Source organism: Mobula birostris, chromosome 17, assembly GCF_030028105.1.
Source record: "Mobula birostris isolate sMobBir1 chromosome 17, sMobBir1.hap1, whole genome shotgun sequence".
Classification (NCBI taxonomy): Eukaryota; Metazoa; Chordata; class Chondrichthyes; order Myliobatiformes; family Myliobatidae; genus Mobula; species Mobula birostris.
The window spans coordinates 71,458,952-71,475,708 of record NC_092386.1 but is presented as its reverse complement, the minus strand read 5'-3'; the positions used below and the strand labels follow the sequence as shown (position 1 = coordinate 71,475,708).

At 43.8% G+C, this 16,757-nt stretch overlaps 1 protein-coding gene across 4 annotated transcripts in view; it reads right to left on the bottom strand.

Moving 5' to 3' along the window:
* Window positions 1-16,757, bottom strand: part of uba6 (ubiquitin like modifier activating enzyme 6) — a 447,925-nt gene that overhangs the window by 52,546 nt on the left and 378,622 nt on the right. For all 4 annotated transcript variants that reach the window (XR_011889573.1, XM_072281896.1, XM_072281895.1 and 1 more), the window contains one exon: window positions 8,279-8,350. Coding sequence is in view for 3 of the 4 variants with exons in the window: in XM_072281896.1 (XP_072137997.1) it covers window positions 8,279-8,350 (72 nt within the window). In the remaining variant the exon portion in view is untranslated. The remainder of the gene's footprint in view (window positions 1-8,278; window positions 8,351-16,757) is intronic.

Below are 16,757 nucleotides of genomic sequence, written 5' to 3'. Positions count from 1 at the left end.
TTTTTAAACAGTGGCTTTCTCTCTGCCACTCTCCCATAAAGCTGTGACTGGTGAAGCACCTGGGTAACAGTTGTTGTATGCACAATCTCTCCCATCTCATTCACTGAAGCTCGTAACCCCTCCAGTGTTGTCATAGGTCACGGCCTCTCTCACTAGTCCCCTTCTTGCACGGACAGTCAGTTTGTGAGGACAGCCTGCTCTAGGCAGATTTACAGCCATGCCATATTCTTTCCATTTCTTGATGACTGACTTAATTGTACTCCAAGGGATATTCAGTGACTTGGAAATTTTCTTCTATCCATCTCCTGACTTGTGCTTTTCAATAACTTTTACAGAGTTGCTTGAAGTGTTCTTTTGTCTTCATGGTGTAGTTTTTGCCAAGATACTGACTCACCAGCAGTTAGATCTTCCAGATACAGGTGTATCTAACTACAATGAATTGAAAGACCTGGACTGCACACAGGTCTCCAAAAGCAGATCTCCATTTAACTATTTAACTCCATTCACCCACTGACACAACCGATCAACAGATGACGCAATAGCCACAGCCCTACATACCATCCTTCCACATCTGGAGAAGAAGGATGCTTATAAGAGAATGCTGTTCTTGGACTACAGTTCAGCTTTCAACACCATAATTCCCTCCAGGCTCGACAGGAAGCTTAGACACCTCGGCCTTGAGCAGTTGGATCCTGGACTTCCTGCCAGATCACTGGCAAGTGGTAAGAGTGGGCTCCCTCACCTCCAACCCGCTGACTCTCAACACAGGAGCCTCTCAGGGCTGTGTATTAAGTCCCCTCCTTTACTCCCTGTATACCCATGACTGTGTTGCCACCCACAGCTCTAACCTGCTAATTTAATTTGCTGACGACACTACACAGAATGGCATAATCTCAAATAATAACGAGGTGGCCTACAGGGAAGAAGTCTTCTCTCTGACACAGTGGTGTCATGAAAACAACCTCTCCCTCAATGTCGCAAAAAACAAAGGAGCTGGTTGTGGATTACAAGAGGAATGGAGACGGGCTAACCCCTATTGACATTAATCAATCAGGGGTTGAGAAGACAAGCAGCTTCAAGTTCATCAGTACCCCCATCACCGAGGATCTCAACGTGGTCTGTACACACCAACTATGTGGTGAAAAAGGCACAACAGCATCTCTTCCACCTCAGATGGTTGAAGAAGTTTGGTATGAGCCCCCAAATCCTAAGAACTTTCTACAGAGGCACAATTGACAGCATCCTAACTGGCTGCATCACTGCCTGGTATGAGGACTGTACCTCTCATAATCACAGGACTCTGCACAGAGTGGTGCAGACAGCCCGGCGCATCCGTAGTTGTGAACTTCCCATGATTCGGGACATTTACAAAGACAGGAGTGAAAAAGGGCACCCCAACCACAATCTATTCCAGCTGCTACCATCCGGGAAATGGCACCATAGCATAAAAGCCAGGACCAACAGGCTCCAGGACAGCTTCTTCCACTAGGCCATCAGACTGATTCACTCACGCTGACTTGAGTGTACTCTATACCACATTGACCGTTCTATTTATTATAAATTACTATGATTGCACATTGCACATTTGGACAGAGATGTAACGTATAGATCTTTACTGCACGTGAAGGACATAAGAAATAAAGTCAATTCAATTCAATTATGTGACTTCTAAAACCAATAGGTGCATCAGTAATGATCTAGTGTGTTATGTTAAACACCATGAGACATAGGAGCAGAATTAGGCCATTCAGCCCATTCAGTCTGCTCCACCATTCCATCATGGCTGATCCTGGATCCCACTCAACCCCGTACACCTGCCTTCTTGCCATAATCCTTTGATGTCCTGACCGATCAGGAACCCATCAACTTCCGCCTTAAATATACCCATGGACTTGGCCTCCACTGCAGTCTGTGTCAGAGCATTCCACAGATTCACCACTCTCTGGTGAAGAAAACAATCCCTCCTTACCTCTGTTCTAAAAAGCTGCCCCTCAATTTTGAGTCTGTGCCTTCTAGTCCTGGATACCCCCACCATAGGAAATAACCTCTCCACATCCATCCTATCTAGTCCTTTCAACATTCGGTGGGTTTCAATGAGACCCTGCTACCCCACCCACCCCGCATTCTGAATACAGGCCCAAAGCTGCCAAATGCTCCTCATATGTTAACCCCTCCATTCCTGGAATCATCCTCAAGAACCTCCTCTGGACTCTCCCCAATGAGAACACATCCTTTCTGAGATATGGGGCCCAAAACTGTTGACAATACTCCAAGTACGGCCTGACTAGTGTCTTATTAAGGCTCAGCATTATCTCCTTGCTTTTATATTCTATTCCCCTTGAAATGAATGCCAACATTGTACTTACCTTCTTTACCACAGATTCAACCTGGAAATTAACCTTCTGGAAGTCTTGCACAAGCACACCTAAGTCCCTCTGCAACTCAGAGTTTTGAACCACCTCAATTAGATAATAGTTAGAACATGGAAATCTACAGCACATTACGATCCTCCAGCCCACAATGTTGAGCCGACCATGTAACCTACTCTAGAAACTGCCTAGAATTTCCCTGTTGCATTTTTCTAAGCTCCATGTACCTAACTAGGAGTCTCATAAAAGACTCCTAGTTGTATCCGCCTCCATCACCATCGCTGGCAGCCCATTCCACGCACTCACCACTCTCTGCATAAAAAAACTTACCCCTGACATCCCCTCTGTACCTACTTCCAAGAACCTTAAAACTATGCCCACTCGTGTTAGCCATTTCACCCCTGGGAAAAAGCCTCCAACTATCCACACGATCTATGTCTCTCATTATCTTATACACCTCTATCAGGTCACCTCTCATCCTCCGTCGCTCCAAGGAGAAAAGTCCGAGTTCACTCAACCTATTCTCATAAGGCATGCTCCCCAATCCAGGCAACATCCTTGTAAATCTCCTCTGCATCCTTTTCACATCCTTCTATAGTGAGGCGACCAGAACTACTCCAAGTGGGGTCTGACCAGGGTCCTACATAGCTGGAACATTACCTCTCGGCTCTTAAACTCAATCCCACGATTGATGAAGGCCAAAGTACCATATGCCTTCTTAACCACAGAGCCAACCTGCATAGCAGCTTTGAGTGTCCCATGGACTAGGACCCCAAGATCCCTCTGATCCTCCACACTGCCAAGAGTCTTACCATTAATACTATATTCTGCCATCATATTTGACCTACCAAAATGAATCACCTCACACTTATCTGGGTTGAACTCCATCTGCCATTTCTCAGTCCAGTTTTGCATCCAATCAATGTCCCGCTTTAACCTCTGACAGCCCTCCACATTATCCAGAACACCCTCAACCTTTGTGTCATCAGCAAATTTACTAACCCACCCCCACCAACTTCCTCATCCAGGTCATTTATAAAAATCACGAAGAGAAGGGGTCCCAGAACAGATCCCTGAGGCACACTACTGGTGACTGACCTCCATGCAGAATATGACCCACCTACAACCACCCTTTACCTTCTGTGGGCAAGCCAGTTCTGGATCCACAAAGCAATGCCCCCTGGATCCCATGCCTCCTGACTTTCTCAATAAGCCCTGTGTAACTGTCTCAGAGGCATGTTTCATTGAGATGTTTATTTTATATGTTTTTGTCATAAATTCATGATAATTTGGTGAAACATCTGGTGAAACTTCTGAAATGCCTGCTTCGCTGCCGCTGCTACTGTGTGATCCACAATCTCCAGAGGGGAAGGTCCCCAGTCCTCGGCTTTGCTTGTTGCTTGGCAGCCGGGGCGGGGTCGAAGCGCTCGGCAGAGGATGGCACTCAGTGATCGGTGTCGGAGGCTTGAAGTTTTCGGACGGACTTAGAGTCTGCTTCGGTTGAGTGCTTCCAATGGTGCGGCATTGGCAAGTTTGCAGCGCTTGGAGGTTCATGGCAGGGAGAGTTTCTCCCTTTTACTGTCTGTGTGAGATGATGAAGCTATCGGAACTCTGAGACTTTTCTTACCGTGCCCATGGTCTGCTCTTTATCAAATTACGGTATTGCTTTGCACTGCTGTAACTGTTGTACTGCCAGGATGATCAAGGACACGACCCATCCAGCCAACAGACTTTTCGTCCCTCTTCCCTCCGGGAGAAGGTTCAGGAGCTTGAAGACTCGTATGGCCAGATTTAGGAACAGCTTCTTTCCAACTGTGATAAGACTGCTGAACGGATCCTGACCCGGATCTGGACCGTACCCTCCAAATATCAGGACCTGCCTCTTGGGTTTTTTGCACTACCTTACTTCCCATTTTTCTATTTATCATTTATAATTTAAATTTTTAATATTTACTAATTTTAAAGTTTTAATATCTTTAATATTTAATATTTGTAATTCAGGGAGTGTGAAGCACAGAATCAAATATCGCTGTGATGATTTACGTTCTAGTACCAATTGTATAAAGTATAGATATGTTATAATTATGTGGTTTTGTCAGTTTTAGTCTTGGTTTGTCTTGTGTTTCTGTGAGATCATTCTGGAGGAACTTTGTATCATTTTTTAATGCATGCATTTCTAAATGACAACAAACGAGGACTGAGTATCCTCATAATCTAATCAAATTATTTTATCATCTTAAAATATTTTATGTAAGGTTTTATTTAATGTAGAGTGTAACAGGTCACAATGACCAGGGTTTAATGGATCACATAACCAGAGTTTAACGGGTCACATGACCAGAGTTTAATAAAAGCATGACTGTGGTATTATGGGTCAGAACCAACATGGAAGTAGAGAAAGACATATGGCCCTGAAATAACCTTATTCTGCATGTGGTCCAAGAGATGCACACGGTAATTGTTTTTTTAAAATTTGTTTTACATAATGTTGTTGAGGTGCCTTTACATGGACAGTGTGATACCTTTTTAGTGGTTTTATTTGATTTCAGCACACTGTTGTGCTGACGTGTTTTGGGGCCGTTTATCGGCGGACACTAGCTTGAGCGACCTTAAAAGACTGAGAGGTGTATGTTTCAAACTTTTTATGTACTTTATTTTCTTGAAGTTTTCACGGTGTCTACTGAAGAGAGAGAGAAAAATAAAAATAAATCTTCAAGGACATCTGTATGTTGCGTGGCCATTATTTCATTGGACCAGTGCAGTTACACCTTGTATGGGGTACCTTGTCAAATGCCTTGCTGAAATCCATATACACTAAATCTACTGCTCTACCTTCATCAATGTGTTTAGTCATATCCTCAAAAAATTCCCCTTTATTCCCACTCGCTGCCTCCTGGCTGACAGCCGTTCCTGTATCTAGTATCTTTCCTGTAACGCCACAGGATTTTATCTTGTTAAGCAGCCCCATGTATGGCACCTTATCAAATGCCTTCTGGAAACCCAAGTAAATTACACCCACTGCCTCTCCTTTGTCCACCCTGTTTGTGACTTCCTTGAAGGACTCTTGAAGAACAGATTTCTCCAAGTACCCCAAAAAGGGGTGAATATTTGTGCAATTAATTATTTTGTAAAGAGCTCTTTTCACTTTGACATAAAAGTCTTTTTTTTAGATTATGAGGACACTCAGTCCTCGTTTATTGTCATTTAGAAATGCATGCATTAAGAAATGATACAATCTCTCTCCAGATATCACAAAAAAAACAGGACAAACCAAAGACTAACACTGACAAGACCACATAATTGTAACATATAGTTACAGCAGTGCAAAGCAATACCATAATTTGATAAAGAGCAGACCATGGGCATAGTAAAAACAAGTTTCAAAGTTCCGATCGACTCCCGATAGTCCCGATACGGGCAGCAACAGGGAGAAACTCTCCCTGCCATAAACCTCCAGGCACCGACAACTGCCGATGCATTGGAAGCACCCGACCACAGCCGACTCTGAGTCTGCCCGAAAACTTCGAGCCTCCGACCAGCCCTCCGACACCGAGCACCGAGCACCATCTCTGCTGAGGGCTTCGACCCCACCCCGGCCGCCGAGCAACAAGCAAAGCCGAGGACTCAGGGCCTTCTCCTCCGGAGATTCTGGATCACACAATAGCAGCAGCAGCGAAGCAGGCATTTCAGAAGTTTCACCAGATGTTCCTCTGTTCTCTCATGTCTATTTCCATCAAATCAGGATTGTGCACGGCACCCTACTTGACAGATTACAGATATCATTCACAGGAGTGGCCGCTGCGCGCTGCGTCGCGCTGCCATCTTCTCCTCCTCCTCTGTTGATCAATGTCAAAAAAGCTAAATTGAATCCACTATGATTCAATGTTGTAAAATAATAAAGCATGAAAACTTCCAGGGGGAGGGGGTAAATACTTTATATGGGCACTCTATATATAGTCCAAGACTCCGAGTGACAATGTCCAGCAATCAATGGTACAGTCCCCCAGCAGTGTGCAGACACACGTGATCCAGCCTATCATTCCACCGTTTGTACATGGGAGGGCAGCACCAACTGGGGAGGCAATCCCCAGCCAAGCTCAGAGGGCAACTGTAATGCTTCCACGTTTTCTCATCTGGTCAGCAGCAGCAGGCAAGTCTAAGGCTTGAGGCCTAGTCCTTGCTACAACTGAGGCTTCAGAGCTCCCATGTTGTCTGTCCTGCCACCAGACAAGGGTAACAGGTTTGTGGCAACTTACATTATCACTGTCTAACAGAGTCTTGCGATTGCAAGTGAAATGCCTGAGACAATCTCCCACAATTATACTGCACCAATTTTGATGCTTCCAAGTAATGGGCAGCAACACAGTCTGCAGCCAGGTCAGCTCCCATGTCCACAAGCCGGCTCCTCCGATATCCTGACCGGCTCCTCCGATACCTCAGCCAGCTCCTTCTCCAACATTTGACACCTTGACCGGCTCCACTGCAGACACCAGTCCAGCTACTCTGATCAATGAACAGCTTATTGATGGAGTAGCACTGAAGTTCTTGGAGAAGAGATGTCTTTGAATTGTAAAAAACAAGCTTTACAAAGAGAAAAGCACCTTTGGTTGGCCCCCTGAGAGGCCACTGCATTCACACATACCGCCATCTTACCGGAAGTTACAAGAGAATAAAAAAAGCTTACCCTTTTTTTACCTGAAACCTTTGTGTTTCAAATTCACCTAAGTCACTTACTCAGCCTCTTCTCTCTGAGCTTGTTATACCTTTGGCTCCAATATCTCAAGATCACATTCTACAATCAAAAAGAAATGATAACCTCTGACTCGGCACCCTTGGCCTGCACCTGCTCTCGCTGAAGCCTGATGAGTCAAAGGCTTAAAACTCGGACACCACAGAGCTGCTCCATTTACACCTCCCTTCTTTTTATTGGCTCAAATAAACGTCACTCCCAACGAGACTTGTTCTTTACAAATGGCTCCCAATCTGCTATAATGTTGCTGTCACTCGCTACTTCAAAGAATGAGGTGGCTTTGGGTAACTACTTCATTCTTTGGTTACTGGCAACATGCGGTTATTTGAGTTATTGTCACCTTGCTGTTTGCTTTAACCGGTCTGGCCATTTTTCTCTGACCACCCTTGTTACAAGGCGCTTTTGTCAACACATCTGCATCAATATTCTAACAGGCTGCATCACTGTCTGGTATGGGGGCGGGGAGGGCTATTGCACAGGGTCGAAGAAAGCTGCAAAATGAATCAGCTCCATCATGGGCACTATCCAGGAAACCTTCAAAGAGCGGTGTCTCAAAAAACACGGCATCATCATTAAGGACACCCACTACCCAGGACATGCCCTCTTCTCATTGCTACCACCAGGAAGGAGGCACACGCTCAGCGATTCAGGAACAGATTTTTCCCATCTGCCATCCAATTTCTGAATGGACATTGAACTACTTTATTTCCTATTTTTTGCTGTACCTATTTAATACAAATATAAATATACACACATGCACACACACACACACTCAAAGACACATACTTACGGTAATTTGGAATTTTTTCTTTCTATTATGTATTGCATTGTACTGCTGTCGCAAAGTTAACAAATTTCATGACAGATGCTGGAGATATTAAACTTGATTCTGATTCTTGAACATGTCAGCATGTGTTTATACAGAGTTGCTGTTGCAAGGTTGGCTCATTAGATATTTACATTAACAAGCTCTACAGAGGTACCTAATGCAGCCTTTTATTTCACAAAAATGTCATGTGACAAAAGAAGATTACAGCTCATGCCTGTTGACTAAATGGCTAGAAAAATACCAGTACAACTTACTGATGCAAAGTGCCATGCAAATAATAGTTTCTAGAGGGCTCCAAACCAAGTGTGGCTCCAGAATAAAATTACTTACTTTTGCAGATGGTGTGAATTTTGGAATCTTAACTTCAGACAATAGCTGAGAAATATTTTCTTTGGAGATATCCTGTAACATATCAAACACCTTTCCTTATTTTCAGTGGTTTGACAAATAAATCAACTCACTATTTTACAGCAGATTAATGGATGCTAAACACTAAAATTGGAAAATATATACAGGTGTCCCCCTCTTTTCGAACGTTCACTTTACGAAACCTCACTGTTATGAAAGACCTACATTAGTACCCTGTTTTCTCTTTCAGGAGGTGTTTTCACTGTTACGAAGAAAGGCAGCGCGCGCCCTGAGCAGCCGCTCTCCCCTGGATTCGGAACGGCATTGCTTTAACACGTTGCATTGAGCAGTCGTTAGCAAGGCGAGTTCTAAAGTGTCGGAAAAGCCTGTAAGGGTGTTACACTTAGCGTAAAACTAGACATAATTAAGTGTTTCTATTGTGGTGAACGAAGCAAGGACAAAGTGAGTTTGGCTTGTGGAAGTTGACGAAGATGATGTTGAAGAGGTTTTGGCATCCCATGACCAAAAACTGATAGATGAAGAGCTGATGCAATTGGAAGAGGAAAGGATAACAATCGGAACCCAATGCAGAAAGTGAAGCAACTGTGTGAGATTTTCGCTGCAATGTAAAGTACGACTTTAATTTTGAAAGGGTACGTAGGTTTAGGGGATACTTGCAGGATGGTTTGAGTGCTTACAAACAACTGTATGATAGAAAAATGCACGAGGCTAGCAGTCAAGCATAGTCGTTTTTCAAGCCTTCCACATCAGCCACAGCAGACGATGAACCTCGACCTTCGACATCAAGGCAAGCAGTCATAGGAGAAGATGAGCTGCCTGCCCTGATCGACGATGAGATGACACATCCGTGTCCCACCACCCCAACACCCGGGCCCCGGACAGGTATTGTACCAATTCGCGAAGAATGCAGCGGTAGCCAGGAGGCACACAGCACACCTTTAAGAAAAAAGCCAGAATAGTTTAAAGGTTACTGGAGAGCGTGTTTATGCCAACAGCGCTTGCGTGAGATTTTCTGCTGAGAGCGCTTGCGTGAGATTTTCGCTACAGAGATCTGTGCAGGCAATCGTTGTAGAGAAGTATTTCTACTTTATATAGGCTGTGTATTTATCATATCATTCCTGCTTTTACTATATGTTACTATTATTTTAGGATTTATAGGTTATTTGGCATGATTTAGTAGGTTATTTTTGGGTCTGTGAATGCTCACAAAATTTTCCCATATAAATAAATGGTAATTGCTTCTTCGCTTTACGACATTTCGGCTTACGAACTGTTTCATAGGAATGCTCTACCTTCGGATGGCGGGGGAAACCTGTACTGGAAAAAGTCCCTAGTTCCCACCATATTCATGTAGAGAACATTGAACATCTCCTTACTGCAAAAGGTTTGGATGGGGCAGAACTTGTTATGTCCAAGAAGGATTACGGAGACTTGGCTGTCACAAAGGCAAGAATGGCTGCTAGATGTTCTGGGGTTTAGATGTGTCAGAAGGTACAGAGTGTGAAGAAAAAGAGTTGGAGGAGAGGCATTGCTAATTAAAGATAGTATTATAGCTACCAAAAGGGATGATGTAGTAGAGGGTTTCCCCACTGAGTCAGTGTGTGTGAAAGTCAGAAACAAGAAGGGAGCAATCACTCTATTGGGGTAATTCTATGGACCGACAACTAGTAATAGACACTGAATAAAAGACTGGGCGGCAGATTTTGGAAAGGTGTAAAAGGTTTAGATTGTTAGATGTGTTCAGGAAGGATTCCTGACACAGTATGTAGACAGACTGACTAGAAGAGGCCATAGTGGATCTGATGCTAGATAGTGAACCAGGTCAGGTGTCACATCTCCCGGGTGAGCATTTCAGAGACAGTCACCACAACTCCCTGATCTTTACCATACCCTTAAACAAGGACAGGCACAGGTGATACGGAAAAGGATTTTATTGGGGGCGGGGGAACTATAATGCTATTAGTCAGAAACTGGAGTGTATAAATTGTTGATGTAGGCATGGAGCAAGAACAATGATTAAACATTTTTACTGAGTCATGTTCAGAACATAGGCAGCTTACAGTGTGAGAGTGATGAATTGGGTGAGCCAAGGTGAAAACATCCACACTCAAAAGTCTGAACCAAAAAGAAAGTGCCTCCCTTGCGTAACAGGCCCGATCGATCTAAAATAGTACATCTCTCTTCCCGTACCCCCCACGGGAACCGCAGAAGAAGGGAATAAGTGAGGTAAACAAAGAAAAGTGTGAAATGTGCATCTTGCTTGGTCCCTTTCTTACTGCAAATTCTCTCCTAGATGGCTGTCCATAGGAGATCTAATCTGGTTAATGCTTAAACATTAACAGGTGACACACTGCAAGTTCATTTGGGGTACCCCGGTAATAGAAAAGGAAATAGTTTAATTTTGTCATCAGGTCACCGTGTGTTTGTTTCACTGTTTACACCATTTGCTCTGGCAGGCCATTGATGCTGTGTGATAGAGAATCATTGTAGGTGCTTCAGAGCACTCTTCCTGACAAACTCCTTAAATTCGGCACTTGTGAAGGCCAGCTGTATCACATCTGCTCTCTGTAGTCAGTCAAGTTCTTCTATCTTTAGGCCTAGTGCATACGGCACTGGGCAGGCCTTGTAAAACTCTTTAAACTTGAGCTTAACTGCTGGACTATGGTATTGGTTTAGAAAACACACAGGTGCTTTTGTAATAGAGGATACAATGTAGGGTTCCCCTGATTATGGCTCATGCAGCAAAGCACAGATGGCATCTTTTAAATCTAACTTCTGTCCAGCAAATCAGGCCATTGACCTTCCACACACAGGTTAGTGAAATAGGTCCACCTAGTGAACCACTGCTGCTGTAAAGACATTACACATGTCCATGCAATCTCCAGTGTAGCTGTGGAATACCAAATTTGGTGGTCATAAGTTCAGAATCTTACTAATACCCTTACTAAAGTAACACACACAAAATGCTGGAGGAACTCAGCAGGCCAGGCAGCCTCTATGGAAAAGAGTAAACAGTTGACGTTTCAGGCTGAGACCCTTCATCAGTCCTGGATGAAAGGTCTCGGCCTGAAACACCGACTGTGTACTCTTTTCCATAGATGTTGCCTGGCCTGCTGAGTTCCTCCAGCATTTTGTGTGTGTTACTTGGATTTCCAGCATTTCAGATTTTCTCTTGTTTGTGATTGGACTCTTACCAAAGGAATGACTAACCCTATATCCGGCTCAAATTTCACCGCTGGTTGTCCACCTTGAATATAACGAAGCAAGGAGATTGGTTTTGTTTGGTGGCCCATTTGATGGGTTTGGAAAACAGTAGCTACTTCTTTGCTCCAGCTGTATCCTTATGGAGAGTTGATAGTTGAATTCAGCTATTTTCTCCAGGTGCACTACTCATTGAAGCACACCTTCTTGAGGTGCCTTACCTTCTGACAGAACAACATACTGTCTTTTGATGCTTGTAATTGGACTCTTTTGCCCGCAATGATGGTATCTGTGGAGGCTTATGAGACCTCTGTGGAGACTAGGCTTCTGATCAATATCTACTGGAAAACACTGACTTTTTCTGAAGGGTGCTCAGTGATGATATATGTGGCTGAATCTGTGCAATGCCTCTCGACTGTCTCCCGGTGGAACAAATTGTGTTTTTCGGATTGGAGGCACTCCTATGTCCTCCCATCTTGGACTCCAACAATCAACGCAGTTTTTTGAATTTGCTCGGGGGAAATACCTTTGTACTTGCATTTCAGTGCAGTTGTGAGAACCAGAGGCCATAAAAACATTAATCTGCATCCTCCAAATGTTGCCCAAAGACTCAAATGTATCTGTAATGTATTTGTACTGTAAGTGAAGAGCATCAAGAAATTTCTGCCAAGTTCTCCCTGTTTCCTCCAGCTCTGCCACTGGTGTTAAAGTTGGCAGGAGTTTGATGTTGTAAACAAAGCTTTTTCTCCATTGCAGCCAAGTTCCAACAGTCAGTTTCGTCAAAGCTGCAGCCGAAAACGGATTGTGTGCTTGGAGTAGAGTGGCTGTTCTTGTTTTGATCCTTGTCATTAAATGCTACATATGTGCGGTGCAAGAACGAAACAGCATAGTATGATTGAATGTGTACTGAATGATTGAATGTATACTGAATGATTGAATGTGTACTGAATGATTGAATGTGTACTGAATGGTTGAATGTGTACTGAATGATTGAATGTGTACTGAATGATTGTTTTTACTGAATCATGTTAGGAATAAGACCATAAGATATAGGAGCAGAACTAGGCCATTTGGCCCATTGAGTCTGCTCCGCAAATTCATCATGGCTGGTTTAACTTTCCTCTCAGCCCCAAATTTCTGCCTCCCCCCTATATCCCTTCACGCCCTGACCAATCAAGATTTTATCAATCTCTGCCTTAAATATACACACAGACATGGCTTCCATAGCTGCCTGTAGCAATGAATTCCACAGATTCACTAGTCTCTGGCTAATTTAATTCTGCCCCATCTCTGCTCAAAAATATCACCCCTCTATTCTGAGGCTGTGTCCTCTGGTCTTAGATGCTCCCACCAAAGGAAACATCCTCTCTACATCTACTCTATCAAGGCCTTTTACCATTCGATAGGTTTCAATGACGTCACCCTCATTCTTCTGAATTCCAGTTAATAAAGGCCCAGAACCATCCAACGCTCTTCATATGACAAGCTGTTCAATACTGGAATCATTGTCATGAACCTTCTTTGAGCCCTCTCCAATTTCAGCACATCCTTTCTAAGATAAGGGGCCCAAACCTGCTCAGAATACTCCAAGTGAGGCCTCACCAATGCTTTAAAACGTCTCAATATTACATCTTTGCTTTTTTATTCTTGTCCATTCAAAATGAATGCTAACATTGCATTTGCCTTCCTCACAACAGACTCAACCTGCAAATTTACCTTAAGGGAATCCTGTACAAGCACTTTCAAATCACTTTGTGCCCCAAATTTTTGTACTTTCTCTGCATTTAGAAAACAGTCTACCCTTTCACTTCTTCTTACAAAATGCATGATCATACACTTTCCAACATTGTCTTCTATTTTTAACTTCATTTGCCCATTCTCCTAATCCAAGTCCTTCTGTAAACTCTCTATTTCCTCAGAACTACTTGCCACTCCACATATCTTCATATCGTCAGCAAACTTTGCAACAAAGCCATCAATTAAATCATTCAAATCATTGACATACAATTTAAAAAGAATCAATCCCAACACAGACCACTGTGGAATGCCACTAGTCACCGACAGGCAGCCAGAAGAAGCTCTCCTTATTCTCACTCTTTGCCTCTTGTCTATCAACCACTGCTTTATCCATGCCTATAATAGCATATATATAATAGCATATAATAGCTCTATAATAGCATGGGCTCATAGCTTGTTAATGCAGCCTCACATGTGGCACCTTGTCAAAGGCCTTTTGAAAGTCCAAGTACATAACATCAAATGAATCTCCTTTGACTACCCCACTTTTATTTCTCAAACAATTCCAACAGATCGATCAGGCAAGATTTTTCCTTGATGAAACCATGCTGATCACAGCTATTTTATCATGTGCCTCCAGGTACGCTGAGAACTCATCCTGATAATCGACTCCAACATCTTTCCAACAACCACTGAGGTCAGACGACTTGGTCAATAATTTCCTTTAGAAACATAGAAAACATACAGCACAATACAGGCCCTGCAGCCCACAAAGCTGTGCTGAACACGTCCTTATCTTAGAACTACCTAGGCCCACCCATTGCCCACTACTTATCTAAGCTCTATGTAGCCATCCAGGAGTATCTTAAAAGACCCTGTTGTATCTGCCTCCACCACCGGCGATGGAAGCCCATTCCACGCACTCACCACTCTCTGCATAAAAAACTTACCCCTGACATCTCCTCTGTACCTACTTCCAAGCACCTTAAAACTATGCCAACTCGTGCTAGCCATTTCAGCCCTGGGAAAAATCCTCTGACTATCCACACGATCAATGCCTCTCATGATCTTGTACACATCTATCAGGACACCTCTCCTCCTCCGTCGCTCCAAGGAGAAAAGGCCAAGTTCACTCAACCTATTCTCATAAGGCATGCTCCCCAATCCAGGCAACATCCTTGTAAATCTCCTCTGCACCCTTTCTATGGTTTCCACATCCTTCCTGCAGTGAGGCAACCAGAATTGAGCACAGTACTCCAAGTGGGATCTGACCAGGGTCCTATATATAGTTGCAACATTACCTCTCAGCTCTTAAACTCAATCCCACAACTGATGAAGGCCAATGCACCATATGCCTTCTTAACCACAGAGTCAACCTGCGTAGCAGCTTTCAGTATCCTATGGACTCGGACCCCAAGATCCCTCTGATCCTCCACACTGCCAAGAGTTTTGCCATTAATGCTATTTTCTGCCATCATATTTGAACTACCAAAATGAATCACCTCACACTTATCTGGGTTGAACTCCATCTGCCACTTCTCAGCCCAGTTTTGCGTCCTATCAATGTCCCGCTGTAACCTCTGACAGCCCTTCACACTATCCACAACACCCCTAACCTTTGAGTCATCAGCAAATTTACTAACCTATCCCTTCAGTTCCTCATCCAGGTCATTTATAAAAATCACAAAGAGTAGGGGTCCCAGAACAGATCCCTGAGGCACACGACCTGTCACCGGCCTCCATGTAGAATATGACCCGTCTACAACCACTCTTTGCCTTCTGTGGGTAAACCAGTTCTGGATCCACAAAGGAATGTCCCCTTGGAATCCATGCCTCCTTACTTTCTCAATAAGCCTTTCATGAGGTACCTCATCAAATGCCTTGCTGAAATCCATATACATCTACTGCTCTACCTTTATCGATGTGTTTAGTCACATCCTCAAAAAATTCAATCAGGCTCATAAGGCACGAGCTGCCTTTGACACAGCCATGCAGACTATTCTTAATCATATTACGCCTCTCCAAGTGCTCATAAATCCTGCCTCTTAGGATCTTCTCCATCAACTTACCAACCATTGAAGTAAGACTCTCTGGTATATAATTTCCTGGGCTATCCTTACTTCCTTTCTTGAATAAGGGTACAACATCCGCAACCCTCCAATCCCCTGGAACCTCCCCCGTTCTCATTGATGATGCAAGGCCTTCTCATCGCTAGAGGCTCAGCAATCTCCTCACTCACTTCCCACAGTGTCCTGGGGTACATCTCGTCTGGTACCGGTGACTTATCCAACTTGATGCTTTCGAAAAGCTCCAGCACATCCTCGTCCTTACTATCTACATGCTCAAGCTTTTCAGTCCGCTGCAAGTCATCCCTACAATCGCCAAGATCTATTTCCATAGTGAATACTGAAGCAAAGTATTCATTAAGTACTCCTGCCATCTCCTCCGGTTCCATACACACTTTTCTACTGTCACATTTGATTGGTCCTATTCTCTCATGTCTCATCCTTTTGCTCTTCACATACTTGTAGAATGTCTTGGGATTTTCCTTAATCCTGTCCGCCAAGGCCTTCTCATGGCCCCTTCTGGCTCTCCTAATTTCATTCTTAAGCTCTTTCTGGCTAGCCTTATAATCTTCTAGATCTAAATCATTACATAGTTTTTTGAACTTTTGGTAAGCTTTTCTTTTCATCTTGACTAGATTTTCTACAGACTTTTGTACATCATGGTTCCTGTATCCTACCATCCTTTCCGTCTCATTGGAATGTTCCTGTGCAGAACTCCACACAAATATCCCCTGAACATTTGCCATATTTGGGCTGTATATTTCCCTGAGAACATCTGCTCCCAATTTATGCTTCCAAGTTCCTGCCTGATAGCTTCATATTTCCCCTTACTCCAATTAAACATTTCCCTAACTTGTCTGTTCCTATTCCTCTCCAATGCTATGGTAAAGGAGATAGAATTGCGATCACTATCTCCAAAATGCTCTCCCACTAAGAGACCTGACACCTGACCAGGTTAATTTCCCAATAGCAGATCAAGTACAGCCTCTCCTCTTGTAGGCTTATCTACATATTCTGTCAATAAACCCTTCCTGAACACACCAAGCAAACTCCACCCCATCTAAACCCCTCACTCTAGGGTGATGCCAATCAATATCTGGAAAATTAAAATCTCCCACCACAACAACCCTTTGCAGAATCTGTCTCCCTGTCTGCTCCTCTATGTCTCTGTTTCCATTGGGTGGTCTATAAAAAACACCCAGTAGAGTTATTGACCCCTTCCTATTCCTAACTTCCACCCACAGAGACTCCGTAGACAATCCCTCCATGACTTCCTCCTTTTCTGCAGCTGTGACACTATCTCTGATCAACAGTGCCGCTCCCCACCTCTTTCGCCTCCCTCCCTGTCCTTTCTGAAACAGCTAAAGCCTGGCACTTGAAGTAGCCATTCTTGCCCCTGCACCATCCAAGTCTCTGTAATGGCCACAACATCAGAG